The 16,053-nt window shown below is 37.6% G+C and overlaps 1 protein-coding gene across 1 annotated transcript in view; it reads left to right on the top strand.

The window, feature by feature from the left end:
- The first annotated feature begins 1,733 nt into the window (after positions 1 to 1,733).
- Positions 1,734 to 16,053, top strand: part of GCR1 (G-protein-coupled receptor 1) — an 87,959-nt gene continuing 73,639 nt past the window's right edge. The window contains exon 1 of the mRNA XM_089815429.1: positions 1,734 to 2,225. Coding sequence (XP_089671555.1) covers positions 2,061 to 2,225 — 165 coding nt within the window. The 5' untranslated portion in view covers positions 1,734 to 2,060. The remainder of the gene's footprint in view (positions 2,226 to 16,053) is intronic.

Genomic DNA, 16,053 nt, shown 5'->3' with positions numbered 1-16,053 from the left:
GGGTACAGCTGGCCCACTTTGTGATAAGATTGCTCTTATATGTAGACGATCTCATCATACTTGCTAGAATGACTAAAGGTTTGAAAGAACACTTGAAAGCACTAGAAATTTTTTGCCATGAAGTGGGAATGCAAGTGAACACTAGCAAAACCAAAGTTATGATCTTCTCGTTGACGAAGAATAGGGGTATACAGGACAAGTTCTTGTTTGAGGGTAATCCTCTTGAGATTGTGGAGGAGTATAAATGCTTGGGCATAGATTTTCATAACAAACTCAATTGGGATACATGCAGATCAAAAAGGATACAAGGGGGTTGGAAGGTGTTATATTCTCTATAAAACAAGTCCAACAACGCAAAATTATGAGATTGGACAATCATTAAACTCTTTTTGGTTTGTTGGTCACTCTGATTATTCTATACAGATGTGAAGTGTGGGGCAGTAGTATGTCTGAACAGAAATGGCTACAGGTAGAAAGAATTCAAAAACACTTCATCACATGCAATCTTAAAGTCAAGACCATGATGCTGTATGAGATCTTATTGGTCGAGGTGGGTTCCTTTCCATTAGAAGCCGTCGCATTGGTCTGGATGCTAAGATTTAAAAAAAAAACCCAAGGTCTAGAGCACATTGCTGGCCCAAGCTAGTTGTAGATGAAAAACTTGTTAGGCGAAAAAGCACATGGATGAAGCAAAATGACAAATGGATGCGAAAATGGGATATCAACATACATACTTGCTCGGATAGCATTAACGAAATAAAGAAGTTTGTCATGGAAAAATTTCACAATAAAAAATGGACAAGGCACATAGGGCGGAAAAAATCTTATTACATTAAAGAATTTAACCCCACTTCTAGTCATGATGAAAAGGCCTATATAAGAGCACCTATTAATTGGAAAGCAAAAATACTGATGGCGAAACTAAGAACTAGTTCACATCAGCTGTGATGTGAAACTGGTAGATGGTAAGTTCCAAAGCAAGAGTGGGCAGACAGAATGTGTTTATTCTATAATATGGGAGCAGTAGAGACAGAGCAACACTTTGTCAAGGATTGCCTTGCATACAATGACATTAGATCTGGTCATACAGAGATATTATAGAACAAGGGCTTCAACTAGTTATTTGAAGAAGATCAAGTGAAGAGAACAATGGCTTTGATTATCAAACTTTAGAGAAGGAGAGACAAGTTAACCAAAACTTTGCAACTAGAGTAGTTTTGCTCCTGCCTTGGGGGGGTGATCATTTAGGTCCCATAGGCTACTTTAGCCTCGTGAACGTAATTAAAATCTATCATATCATATCAGAATGAGAAGACTTAATGTTTCATCTCAAAATATCATGTAGATGAAATACGTGCTATATGTTATAGATAGGTTCTTATGTCACCACTATTCACAAAACAAGAGTCAATGAATATGACTCAAAAACTACGAAGTTAAATCATTACAACAACAATATTACAATTTAACTTGAAGATAGAAACATAGAAATTAAAAAATGCTACAAAAATTTCATATGACATGTAGAAGTGACCATCAAATTCCACACTTGCACCTCATATACATGACTAAGCCAATAAAAATAGCCTAAAAAAACAAAGCACCGAGTTGGTATTCAAATTGTCTGAATTTCGACCAAATAATGTGTTGATAATGACATGAATTCATTTTAAAAATAAAATAAAATTATTAACCTTAATAGTAATTTAAAAGGTCAAAACTTCTAAACAATGGCTGGAATTGATAAATTTCAAAGGTTGAAACTCTTAAAACTATGGCTGGAATGCAACATAGCGGTCCTTAAAGACAATTCGCCATATGCGTTACAAAGAAAACCCCCCTTCAAGCAACAATCTTATGATCGATTCTGGAGAATTTGAGGTTAAGATGTTTTTTAACACGGAGTTTCTTCGTTTCTCATTCTACCTGGTCTGAACAAGTAGCCTGTAATTTACGATTTCTCTTTGAGGCCTCTTGCATTAATTTTATATCATAATGCGTTACTTCGGGATCGGGATAATTGAAAACTGGTGAGACTGTCGCTCGAATATTGGGGCGATATGGCGGCAGACTTGACCGCAGGAGAGAAGCAGATTTTGAACGCGCTTAACGTGGGTTTATCGGCATTATCCTTGTCGGGATCTGCATTTATCGTGCTCTGTTATTTGGTCTTCAGAGAGCTTCGCAAATTTTCCTTCAAACTCATCTTCTACTTAGCATTATCTGTAAGTTGCCGTAAATCAGAATTTAGTTTAAGATTAATTGGCAATCCTTTTTGGGCATCCGCACTTAATAATTTGAAGCATAGGTGATTCGTCCAAGTTTTTTGAGATCGGGATCTTCATCCTTAACCTTAGAGAAAGATACTATTTTAAAAAGCTATGATGTAACAGTGTCTGGTAATGGTGATTTAAATAGGGGGCGGTTGATTTTGGCCGCCTTTTAGAGATAAATCTGATTTTGTCCTTGTTAGAATTGTAAGATTTTTTTACGAAAGGTTCTCATTTTCAGAACATTTATTTGGAAACCGCTGGGTTATATCCATTTTTCTTTAGCAACTGTTCGCACAAGATCCTGTCAAAGAATTCTATGAAATCGAACCCAATTGAATCTCGGTCGTTCTGCCCCGACTTTTTTCGATTGTCTCAGAAATAAATGCTACGTTTATATTGCTTTTTTATCAGAACATTTATTTGGAAACCTCTGTGTTATATCCACTTTTCTTTAGCAACTGTTTGCACAGGATCCTGTCAAAGAATTCTATAAAATCGAACCCAATTGAATCTCGTTCATTCTGCCCTGACCTTTTTCGACTGGCTCAGAAAGAAATGCTACGTTTATATTGCTCTTTTTAGTGAAGAAAATTCCTCAATCAGAATGAGTACCCAGATTCCAATTTTTTTCCTCAAAACCGTATCAGAAAAGAAGATAAATCGATTATCTCATTGTCAAACATAACAGAGACAAGTCATGAACATTAGCCATATTTCATTATACCGATACCAGGGCCTTTATATATACACATATTTACAATAAACATTTAGACTTATTTTATTGAACTTCAAACCTGAATTGGCAAAATGATCTAGTATGATTACCATGCTTCTGAATTTTGACTGTTTTAAGAATTCTTACACTCTGATTCCACAAGCATGGAAATCATAACGATCTAGATTGTGGAAATCTGTTAACAATCAAATGATTTAGACTATATTTATTGTATATAACATACTGGAATGCTGGATTGACCATAAGTTAGAAGGGCAAAAGGGTGCACATTCAATGAACCAAAATACCTTGCAGCAGCTCGTGTCTTGTTCCTGAATGATCCGATCCAATTCCTGCTTCATGTGATTTAAAATTCCAATCACGGACAGGAAAGTTAATTTAATAACAGCTTTCAACACCTGGTCATTAAGCTTTAGTTTAGCTATATCCCCATTGGCTTATTCATTTTAATTGGATGGAATTATGCATCAGTCGAAACTATGTTCACAAGAATGCCGTCATGGGCCTCTAGGCACATTTCTTCTACATTGACTTTGTTCCTCTCTATATCACCCTTAATTGGCAGCATTTTCTTCTCTCACTTATGTGAAAAGAAAATTCCCAATAAGAATGATCCTGTAATCTCTTGGGATGGTCTTGTATGGAATATTATGGGGCAGTTACCACTATAATGATGGAAATTTCCTTGATTAGATTAAATTTTAGATTTAAGCATACTCTCTGGCCTCTTTTGAATATGAGCATGCCATATTAGCTACCCAATTAGTCGCCTATCTGCAGATTTTTTTGGTACTTACAATATGATGAAAGATGAGATAATCAAATGCTTCGTAAACCTTTGAATTATGTAAGCCATACTGTATTTTACTCTTAGACCTATGATAATTTTCCAGAAGAGTACCACAAGATTAGACAAAGGTGGATTACATGACTGTCTTAAGGTCTACAATCAAACTCTCTAATGTGGCCAAGGCCAACAGAAAAAGCCAATGGCAGGTGTCCTTGACGATCTTTCATACCAGTTGGCAAAAGTAGCTCTAGGATTAGCTCTAGGACTCCCTTAGGTACACGGCCATAAAGATCACGTTTATTTTTTCTTTAGTTTGAGGGCTTTGGTCTTTGGGATTGCTGTATTTGGCTTTGTTGACCAGTCATTTTACTCTTATCTGATTAGAGTTGGGCATCTGGGTTAGAGTTTTCCTTGGGATGAGATTCAACAAGAGATGTAGAGAGGAGATTACAAATTACATAATCTAAATATCTCGGGCTTCAGTGGCGTGGATTCGTGTTAATCTAAATATCAGCTGTCAGCGATAGATCTCAGCTGTCAGCAATAGGCAGTCAAGACAGGGCGGAACAAGGGAAGCTTTAGTAAAACTGTTTTCTGCCCGACAGAGAAGTCCTTTTCAGACGTGGTCTAAGGGAAGCTTTGACAACAAGGACAGCAGTTTAACAAGGTCTACATAAAAATTTGAGGGGTCCAGCATTCTGATTGAGGGGTCCACAAGACACGGGATCAGTGCAGGGGCAGATTTAAGGGTTTGGTCGGTAGTCTTAGCATCCGGTGGGACCATCCAGTACTAAAGACTTTGATATTGGCGGGCTTCCAAATGATGATTTTACTTGATATGGTGTCCCTCTCTTTCAGTGGGCTCCAGCTCGGTTCCATTTGAAGACAACAATATGTGCCTCCAATAGGCGGACAGGCAGATCCCAGGTACGCCTTTTCCTTTTATCTTGCATATGATTTTACATCTGTTCAGGCTCCCTTTGTTTCTTCTCCTGGCATTGGTAAGTTTACAACAGTAAAACACTATTAAAAACATATAAACAAGGCACTGGTGGGAATGATATGGTCCTCATGGACGGAACAAACGGGGAAATCACAGATACATCTGCAGATAGGATACTTGTAAAAGTATCATTAACTGATCAACCTATGATAAGAGAGGAACAGTCAGAACTAGATGGGTCCACCTTACATAACACAGGATCTGATAGTAACAGGGTGGCAGAGAATCAGATAGTCAGGGCACCAGTAACAGCAGAACAGCAAACTAGTTTGAAAGAAGCTACGAAATACGACATCTCTGGCAATAGTGGCTTGGTCCTGACATACGGAGATAGTTTAAGGCACAGCAGCATCATCAAGTGGAATCAAGGGAGCTTCCTCATTATTCCAGAACCCTCAGCCGGACACACGAGTTCATTCAATCTTGGAGGGACAAATGGTAATTTGCCCACAAACACTTTGAGCTTATCACAAACCAGCGGACCACTCACAGGAGGCAACTACATCTATGTGAATGCCAAACAATATAAAAGAATAATTAGGCGGAGAAAGATACAAAAGTTTAAAAATGCAAAAAGAGGGAAGTTAGCAACTTTACTTCCGAAACCGATTCCACAAACCCCAGACAGCACAAGGGAGGGAGAACAAAGTCTGAGGCCGACTGAAATCTCTAAAACAATTGAGCAGTTTGATAATATCAGAGATATTAACGGTAAAGGGAAGCCAGATAATTCTCAGGTGATAGACATGGTGGAGGATGGGTTACCGAATAATTACAGCCCCACAAGGACACCTATGACGTGGTATCCAGACATTTTTGTGAATGATTTAGTAGCTATGAAGGAAAGGGTGTGGGCACTTGAGGAGAGGAACCAAATAGAAAGTATCACAATGAAAAGAGTTACTGAAGATAACTGGAAGCTGGCAGCGGAGGTCAAATCACTTAGAGAACAAATTCAAAAATTGCAATTTAATATGGAAAAAGGAGAGTATGAATTAATATTGTTGAAGAAAGAAGTAGGGGAAAAGAGGACAGCAGCAAGTACTATGGGAGAAGGAGAGGCTACAGAAGCAGACAAAAACTCGCAAATGAAAAATATACAAGATGCCATGGCCAATATGGAAATAAAAGAGAATCAACTTAGAGAACAGATTGAAGAAGTTAGATCATGGGCCAACATAGTAAAGGGGCCAGCAAACACTCCTATTGACAACATAGAAAAACAAGTTCGGAGACAGATTAGAGAGGAAAAAGAAAGAAATGAGAAAGCAACAAATATCGTTGTCAAAGGGCTACGAGACTATGGAGAACAGGAGAAAACAACGGATTTAGTTAAAGACTTCTTTAAAGACCAATTAGATTGGCATGGAACAACCATACAAGCTCAAAGAATCGGAAAATGGATTAGAGGAGGCAAAGATAGACATGTTAGAGTGACAATGAAGAATATAGGAGATAAAAATAACATTTTCAGCAAGAGGAAGTTTCTTAGAGGCACACGCATATATCTTGATGATGATCTCACCGTAACTCAACAAGAAGAAAGGAGGAAGGAATGGGAAAAAGTGAAAACAGCAAGAGGAAAAGGCAAGTGGGCGTGGTTACAAGATGGCAAAGCCCAAATCAGCGACAAAATCACACGCAATAAATAGGAACTCGGGCCCACCCAGGAACATTTAACTATAGTTAGCTGGAACTGTAGAGGTTATCCTTGGAGAAGAGGACCTGGGTTAGGGCCGATAGCTAAAGATAATGACATCATTATGCTTACCGAGACTCATGAGCATGATGGATGTAGAGTTCCAGATTTTGAAGGATATAAGAAGGTATCACTGTGGAATGAAAAGATAGATAATGGTAAGGGGCATGGAGGCATCACCGTTCTAATAAAAGAAACTTGGAGCAGATTTGTAAACTTAGAGAAAGAAGATGTAAACAAGCAGTATATTTGGATAAAAATAACAGAGAATCAGATTTCTACAAGGGTGGCTATATGTTACTTCGCTCCAAAAGGCTCAAAAGTATATAAAAAACATAGGTTGGATCGAGAAGATCCGTTTGTTGCGCTAAAAAAAGACATAACAGCCTTTAGCTCTTTAGGGGAAATAATGTTAATAGGGGATTTCAATGCTAGAACAGCAAACAACCAAACTCTCAATCTTAAGGAGAGTTACAATGAAAACAGAGATCCAGTTTGGCTCGAAGAAGAAGGGACACAAAAATGGGAAAGATCTTCGCAGGATAGCACGGGAAAGATTAATCATTTTGGTGCTGAATTACTAGGATTATGCTGCCTATACAACATGGTTATATGCAATGGTATGGAAAAGTGGCCTAAATCAGGAGGCATCACATGCAAAAGACACAATGGACAAAGTGTTGTTGATTATGTTATATGCTCGCAAGACTATGTCACAAAGATAATTAACTTTGACATAGAAGATTGCCCCATGGAGTTAAAATCTGATCATAACCCCATCTTGATAAGGGTGACTACTCACTTCAAAGATCAACATATTGTCCCAAAACTTTTACAGAAGAGGAAGATGATTCCGACTGGCAAAGTTTTAATGACACAAGAAAACCATGATACTTTTCAAGACTCTCTTTTGCGGCTGTCTAGGGTTCCGGGAAACCATCTAGAGTCTGAAAAACAACATTTCATGGACAAGGATAATCTTGTTCTTACTATCATTAAAGCATTGGAGGAGTGTAAAAGATCTAGGGCCACAAAAGAAGCCAAGAACACTTTTCCGGCCAATCCTTGGTTTGATGAGGAGTGCAAAATGGCAAAAAGGAATTGGAAAAAGAACATGAACAAAGAAAGTAGAAAAGAGTATAATCAACTGATTAAAAAGAAGAAAGAAGAGTATGTGAACAAAAGAAGAATAGAGTTGGTTAATCTTGGTAAAAACAACCCCAGAAAATTTTGGAAAGAGCTTCAGCAGAGAAAAACTCAGATAGTGAATAACATAACAGGAACCAAATGGCTGGAATATGCCAAGACTCTCTACGAATGTGATCTAAGAGAACACAGTATCATGGAAACAGAGACTACGGGGGAGTTATTCAGTGAAAATGATATTATTCAAGGCATCAAAAGGTTAGCTGTTGGTAAAGCGCAAGATATAGATGGGCTACAAGTGGAATACTTAAAATGGGGTGCTGAAATCCTCACACCACACATCACTAAGATTTTCAACAGTGTCAATAGAGAGGGTTTCCCTGTAAAATGGACTACAAGTGTGGTGATCCCACTCCACAAAAGTGGAGATATAAACAATCCTTCTAATTACCGAACCATCATGATCAATCCACTATTTGGCAAGTTATTTGGTAGTTTGGTAGAACAAAAAATCAGCAACTGGGCTGAAACAGAAGGCAAACGTGCAAAAGGGCAAGCAGGCTTTAGACCAAAACACTCTACTATAGATCACGGCATCACTCTCAGGCATTTGATAGAGAAAGTTTGGGACACTCCGGGGAACGAGGCTTTTTGTTGTTTCGTGGACTTTAAAAAAGCTTTCGACACAGTGCCACGTAATAAATTATGGGATAGAATGGTAGAGCTGGATGTCCCTAAAGAACTTACGTCAGCGGTTTACAGATTATATGAGCAGGTCAAAGCTAAAATCAGAACGACAGAAGGGTTATCAGAAGATTTTGATAGCAACATCGGGGTTAAGCAAGGGTGTCCGCTTTCTCCCACACTATTCGGGCTTTATATTGACAAGTTAGAAGAGTGGATAAACAAGACCAATGGTGAGGGGGTGCAGCTGGCCCACTTCGTGATAAGATTGCTCTTATATGCAGATGATCTCATTATTCTTGCTAGAACAGCTACAGGTTTGAAAGAGCACTTGAAAGCACTAGAATTTTTTTGCCATGATGTAGGAATGCAAGTTAACACTAGCAAAACCAAAATTATGATCTTCTCACTAAAGAAGAATAGGGGCATACAAGACAAGTTTCTGTTTGAAAATAGTCCCCTTGAGATTGTGGAAGAGTACAAATACTTGGGCATCGATTTTCATAACAAACTCAACTGGGATACTTGTAGATCGAAAAGAATCCAAGGGGGCTGGAAGGCGTTGTACTCTTTACAAAACAAGTGCAGGAACGCAGAATTATGGGATTGGACGACCATGAAAACTCTGTTTGGTTTGCTGGTCACTCCGGTTATTCTATACGGATGTGAAGTGTGGGGCGGTAGTATGTCCAAACAGAAATGGCGGCAAGTAGAAAGAATTCAAAAACACTTTATCACATGCAATCTTAAAGTCAAGACCACAGTTCCGTATGAAATCCTTTTGGCGGAGGTGGGTTCCTTTCCATTAGAAGCCGCCGCATTGACCCGAATGCTAAGCTATTTAAAGAAAACTCAAGGTCTAGAAACACATCGTTGGCCCAAGTTGGTAATAGAGGAAAAACTTGTGAGGCGGAAAAGCACATGGATGAAACAAAATGACAAATGGATGCAAAAATGGGATATCAACATCCAAGCTTGCCCGGATAATATTAAAGAAATAAAAAAGTTTGTCAATGAAAAATTTCGCAATATTCTGTGGACAAGACACATAGGGAGGAAAAAATCTTATTACATTAAAGAATTTAATCCCACTTCTAGTCATGATGAAAAGGCCTATATAAGGGCACCTATTAACTGGAAAGCAAAAATGTTGATGGCACAAATTAGAACTAGTTCACATCAGCTGCGATGTGAAACTGGTAGATGGCAAGTTCCAAAGGAAGAGTGGGCAGACAGAACATGTTTATTTTGCAATATGGGAACAGTGGAGACAGAGCAACACTTTGTCATGGAATGCTTGGCTTACAACGACATCAGATCTGATTATACAAAAATTCTGCAGAACAAGGACTTCAACTATTTATTTGAGGAAGATCAAGTGAAGAGAACAGCGGAGTTGATTATCAAAATTCAGAGAAGAAGAAACAAGTTAACCAAAACTTTGCAACTGACTAGTTTGGCTCCTGACTCGGGAGGGCGATTGCATGGGTCCCATAGACTACTTTAGTCTCGTGGACGTCATTAAAATCTATCATATCATATCATATCATTGGACATATGGCCAATTTTTGTCAACTAACTCATTTTTTAATGTAAACATAGGGTTATAAGATGGAATATAGCTCATACTGGAAATTACACTACAAGGAAAGATATTGTGAGTTGGTGAAAGATGCAGGAGCATTCAGGCAGACTAGTAATCAGCATTGACCAAAATATATTTCCAGTTAGTTTACTTTAATTTTTGTTTTGTTTTCATTTAGCATCCCTCCATGTTGATAACTGTATGTGCATTGTAGTGGTTGCCAGTTTTCATGCACTTGCTTAGCTTCATTAGATTTGACAAAAACAACCATTTTGCTATTGTAATCACTACGAGTGAATCAAATATGAAACATTTATAAATTTCACGACTGATGGTTTGCGTTTGGATACAATTTGGGGTATTTTGACCAAGTGGGACCAAATCACTGCTAAAAACTTCCTTACTATAGACCTCTCAAGTTCAACTCCAAACATTTGAAGGCATTATCATTGCCTATGCCAAAATGGGGTTTTGAAAGAGGGAGTGGGAATCCAGTGAAATGCAAAGGATGGAGGTATGTTAACACAATTACAGCTCTGCTGGCAGATATGTATGGAAATTGCAGAAATATAGAGAAAATTTGTGAATTGTCATGGCCACAAATGTGCAAGAAATAGATTTGGTTGAACAACTTTAGAAACCTTGGAAAAAATGTAATGGACGGGTGTTATAGCCATTCAACTTCAATTACAAAACAAGATCAGTTTCACTTAGACCAAACGGTAAAAATTTGAAATGACATTACAGGAGGGAGTAGAAGGGTTTGGTGAGGAGGGAAGAAAGAAACTGGCAAAGGAAGTTAAGGAGATAGAGAGCATTGTGGTGAAAAGGGAGAGTGCCAGGGCACAAAGGAGGAGGATAGGAAGTGCACAAGGAAAGTGGTGGCAGCTATGTAGAGGATAGAGGAAGCAATGACAGCTCCCGATCTCAATGCTAAGGGGGATGGGATAAGGAAAGGGAGCCTTGATTTGTGGGAGAGGAGAGTGGACTGGTACCCACAGTGAAAGGGAGAAACAAGTGAAGAAGTAAAAAGAATGTGGGAGGAATACATGAAGACACCAGTGGGAGTTGGAGCGTAAGATGTCAATAACTGGCATCAGGGTGGAGGGAGTATGAGAAGAGTGGGAAAGGAGATAGCATAGGAACGGGAGGGAGACAATGTTGTGGAGGTGATGAGAAGAAGCAATAGGAGGAAGTAAGACAATTTTCAAACTCATGCACAATAGGAGTATAGATAAAAAAGGACCGAGAGAAAGGATGAAGGAAGCTGCAGGGACAGTGGTCAATGGGATACAAATAGACATTCCATCAAATGCAGATGGGTAGAATATGAAAGCAACTATGTTGAGGTACGACTCAGAGACAATTTATGTGCTTGCTCATGATGTGGAAAGGGAAGATATTAGTTGTGTAGTCAGAGAGGCCGTTGAGAGTCCATGACTATAAAAGTTGCATTTGCAGATTTAACGGGAATCAGACTTTATTGCTTCTCACATTTTAATTGTTCAATTAAAAATCAAGAGACTGTTTTGTGTCATGTATTTTGAGATTTTGAGTTGGCATGCAAAGGGAAGAAGCCTTTCCACCAAATGTTATCAAAGCCTGTGTTCTTGAGTGTGCAGATAGAGCACCAAATGTGAGGTGGTCTGGCATCTTGACTTGTGGGCGGAGTTTGAAGCGTCAGAGTTATTCCAGAGGCTTTAGAGAATTGGTGCAGGCGTATGAGGGGGACAAGTTTTGGAAAGAGAGTTGAAAGTGTGATTAAGTTGTAGATTGAAAGTGTGCAAATGATTTGATGATACATGGAACAGAAAAAGCATGAGGCTGGCTATGGGAAAGCCTTTGGGATTTTCAGTCCTTCTAAAGAGAGAGAATGTACATGAATGAAATATTACGATAATAGATAAGCTTCTATTATTAGATAATGGTTATCTATGTGTAATCTATTGTAAATATTAGAATGTTTCTAATATTAGTTAGTCTGTAGTTATCATTAGCTTTCGTTTAGCGAGAATAGAATATTTCTATTCTTTATGATTTGTAAGAATTTGGTATAGCTCTGATACTATGTAAGAATTTGCCTAAGGCAATAATTCAACACCAAGATCAAAAAGCTCAATACATAGCACAAGAGAGACTAATAATGATCAAATGAGAATGGGTATCAGGTAATTGGATATCAGATATTTTGATATGAGATAACTGGATAATTGGATATGAGATGAATACACACTAGAAGTGCCTTGTATATAAAGGCAACTAGACTGACTAGGAGTCAGCAAAGAGATACGGATTAGAACTCAGCACATGTCCACCAAAGGTGGATTATCCTCCATTGAGCATAGGAGTTTGTGCAATGATGAGAGGATAAGTTTACATAGGTTTATCTCATAAAAAGATGTTGTAGACACCATGTGCTCAAATAAGTTGCTAACTCTGTGTTGTCAACAAGACAACTCATATGACTATGCATATTCCTAAGTAAACTTAAGTAAAGTGTAATAATAATTAATTATTTACACTAACATGATCATTTCCTAAGGAAACATCGTTTTATTCTTTTCTATACATTGACCTCTCAGTCTCTGTTAATAACAAGCAAGTATTTTACTAATTACATCATAATATGGTATGAGAGCTAATACTCTAAAAAATTTCAAAATAATTATAATTTCTTGGTTGAAATTATCTGCCTTTTATTTTCAAAATTATTTTCATGCATATTTACTTCCAAAACCTCTGGTTCAACTAGGGTTTTCTGCCAAAAGAATATTGCACCATTTTGTCTGCAATTCTCGTGACTTTTTCTGATTTGCAAACTCGCGCCCTTCTATCTAGTATCTACATCTGGCGCGATTGAATCCTCTGAAAATCGAGGATTATTCTCTATTGTTCACGTGGAGGTCTGTTGGGTGCCATTTCTCTGCAACTCACGCCCAATTTTTTCTGCCACTCGCGTCCAAATTTCTTTGAAAATCACGCATTTGTTTTGTGGCCGTTTTTTCCACTTAAAAAAAAAGTGGGCGTTTTTTGCCTATTCAGAGGTGTCTAGGTTTTTAACGAACCTCTACTAGTTATTCGTGCCCAGATTGTGCAATTTTGTCTACAAATCCGCCATTTTCTAGGCTTTTTTGCAGGTAGGGCCATTTTTGTTCGAAACCCTAAATTTCTGTACTAGATTAAATTTTTTATTTATAGATTCTTGGTGGGTTTTTCAAGAGCTCAATTGAGTTGTTCGATTTTTTTGGGTGCCTCAATTTTTGAGATAGTGGATCCGAAAACTAACATATTCATTTTGGGTTTTTTGAGCTCTCTTTTAGGCACCTCTTCATTTTTTTGGGGGTCTTCCGCTTGTTTGCCTTGAAGTATGCGCCTTCATATATTTTATCGGCTTTTTTAATTGAAAAATGTGCTAGGGCATCTCTGACTAATATTTTGCTCGAGGGAAATCATTAGTTCAATGGTCACATTTATGGCACGTGGAAACAGCGGATGCTAACAATCTTCAAATATCAGGACAACGATAAGGTGGTTTTAGATACTACAACTTGACCTACTCAAGTTGGTCTTGATTTGAGCAGTTTGGTTCGCAATCCATAGTGGAGAGTGCAGAGCACTCTGCGCAGACAAAATCCACCTTTTCCGCTTTTTGACAACTTCGTGCTTTGGATAAATTAACAATCAAGGGAGGGTATTACGATAATAGATAAACTTCTATTATTAGTTAATGGTTATCTATTTGTAATCTATTGTAAATATTAGATTGTTTCTAATATTAGTTAGTTTGTAGTTATTTGTTAGCTTTCCTTAGTTTTCTTTTAGCTAGAATAGAATGTTTCTATTCTTTATGATCGTTTCTTAAGGAAACATCGTTTTATTCTTTTGTATATGTTGACCTCTTAGTCTCTGTTGTTAACAAGCAAGTATTTTACCAGTTACATAGTAATATGAAATGAGGGGTATGAGGAGAGGTCCAGGGAGACAAAAGTAATAATGACAAAGAGCAGGGAAAAGGAATTTGTCACAGCTGAAGTGAAGGGTAAGCATATGATGACTTATGGAGATCCAGAGTTTGATGAAGAACTTGAGGAAGAGAGTGATCTCGTGTTTGTTCAAGGAGTCAAGGAACATAACTTATTGCTAAAGATTACGAAAATAGAAGAGTCATTCATGTTGAGTGAAGAAAATGAGAAAGAAGATTTTGTAGAGGTGCCCAAAGAAGTTGTAGTTGCAATGAACAGTAACAAAAAATATGTTACGATGGTAGAGCTTGAAGAGGATATTGCAGCTTCTGAAATCATAGAGGTAAACTGGTAGTCATTGATTTTTCTAAGTTTTGGGAAGTCGATGCAAGTAGATGCAAGGAATAATTAGTTAGTTGCAAATGTTGCATATGTGCATGTAGAAATAATAGAAAGAGCGAAAGTGGATTTTGCAATATTGCAGATTGGTGTTAGAAGGTTGCATGTTTGCATGTGGAAGTTGTAGAGAACAGCACAAGAAATTTTTGGTGGAGGTGGCTGGTCAAAACCCATGAAAGTGGAAGAGAGTGAAAATAGTGTTTGGTGGAGGCCAGATGATAGTGGTTTGGCTCCCACAAAGAGGAAGAATAGAAGAGAAAGAATTTGTTAAAGGAGGATGACAATGGTGGATACAAATCCATAAGAGGAGAGAAGAGTAGTGAGCAAAGTTGCAGAAAGAGGGTTACAGTTGTTCCAACAATTTGTTGGAAAAGGAGAAACATCTTTTGTTGGTGCATCTAACATAATAATGGAGTTTGTTGCAAGGTGGTTACAACTTGAAAGGGTAGTTATGTTACCTAACTTTCACCCACACATATTTTCCTTTTGGCATGTCTATTGTAGGTTCATCCGAGCAACTAGTAATCAACATTGACCAAAATATATTTGCAGTTCGTTTTCCTGAAAATTTGGTTGCTTTGCTTTTTACTCAGCATTACTCCATCTTGGGAACTATCTGCATGTTGTAATGGTTGTCGGTTTTTGTGTACTAGCCTAGCTTCATTAGATTAGACCAAATGATCATTTGTCTACCATAATCCTTGGGATTGAATCAAATATGAAACATCTATAAGGCTCAATGAGGGACAATTTGCATAGGGTCGCAATTTCAGGTTATTTGATGAAGTGGGATGAATCATTGGTAAAACACTCTTTTCTATATGCTTCTCAAGCTCAACTCCAAAACAATTTGAAGGCATTATTATTGGCCTTACCTAAACGGGGCTTTGAAATAGGGAATTGGAATACATTGAAATGCAAAGGATGTAGGTATTTTGGCCAATGTTAGAATTACAGCTGTCTTGGCATATATGAATATGAATTGTGGAAGTATAGATAAACCCTGTGGATTGTCAAGAATGTAGATGTGCAAGAAATGTATTTGTTGGAACGACTTTAAAAACCTCGGAACAAATGCAAAGGACAAGTGTTACAACTGTTCAATTTTTGTTACAAGGCATTAAGGATTGCTCATTGATGATGAACTTGAACCTACAATCCCAAATGGAAGGTTGGAATACGAAGAAGTGAGTTTGAAGGTGTAATGTCCCCATTTTTATAAGACCATTAGCATATTTTATTCTTGTTGGCTAAGTTGGGTATTTTAAGAGAATAAGTGATTAATTAAATTTAAAATAGTCCTAAGCTTCTCAGGATTATTTTTATTTAATTAGTAAAAAGTTGAACCTTGGTTATTTCAATAAAGTGACTATTAACTGCTAATAGAAAAGAGGAAAAATAAAATAAGGTAATTCTCTCAAAGATGGGATATAAAGGGGATGCGAGCCATTAAAATTTTGTTCTTGACATTTTCTTTTTCTAGGAGAGATATGTGAGCTTCTACTTTTGGTTCAGCAAATCCTAGGACAAAAACTCTTGGGCTTTTTGGTTGGTTGGATGGGAATCCATTTCTGCCAACTTGGTGTGTTTGCACAGCATAAACAGTTGCATCTATTAGATTGGAATGGTTTCAGTGGTGAGATATTATCCTAGCAAGTTTGCAGGTGAAATCACACAAGTTCTACACTAATGCTGATGGCTTGCCAAACAATTTTTATTTAGCAGAGGTTTTGTAGGCAAATGATAAACTATTATTATCACTCCGACTTTTTATGA

This window comes from Cupressus sempervirens, chromosome 2 (assembly GCF_028749045.1).
Source record: "Cupressus sempervirens isolate cs-2001-9-10 chromosome 2, ASM2874904v1, whole genome shotgun sequence".
NCBI lineage: Eukaryota > Viridiplantae > Streptophyta > Pinopsida > Cupressales > Cupressaceae > Cupressus > Cupressus sempervirens.
This window is presented reverse-complemented; position numbering and strand designations above follow the sequence as displayed.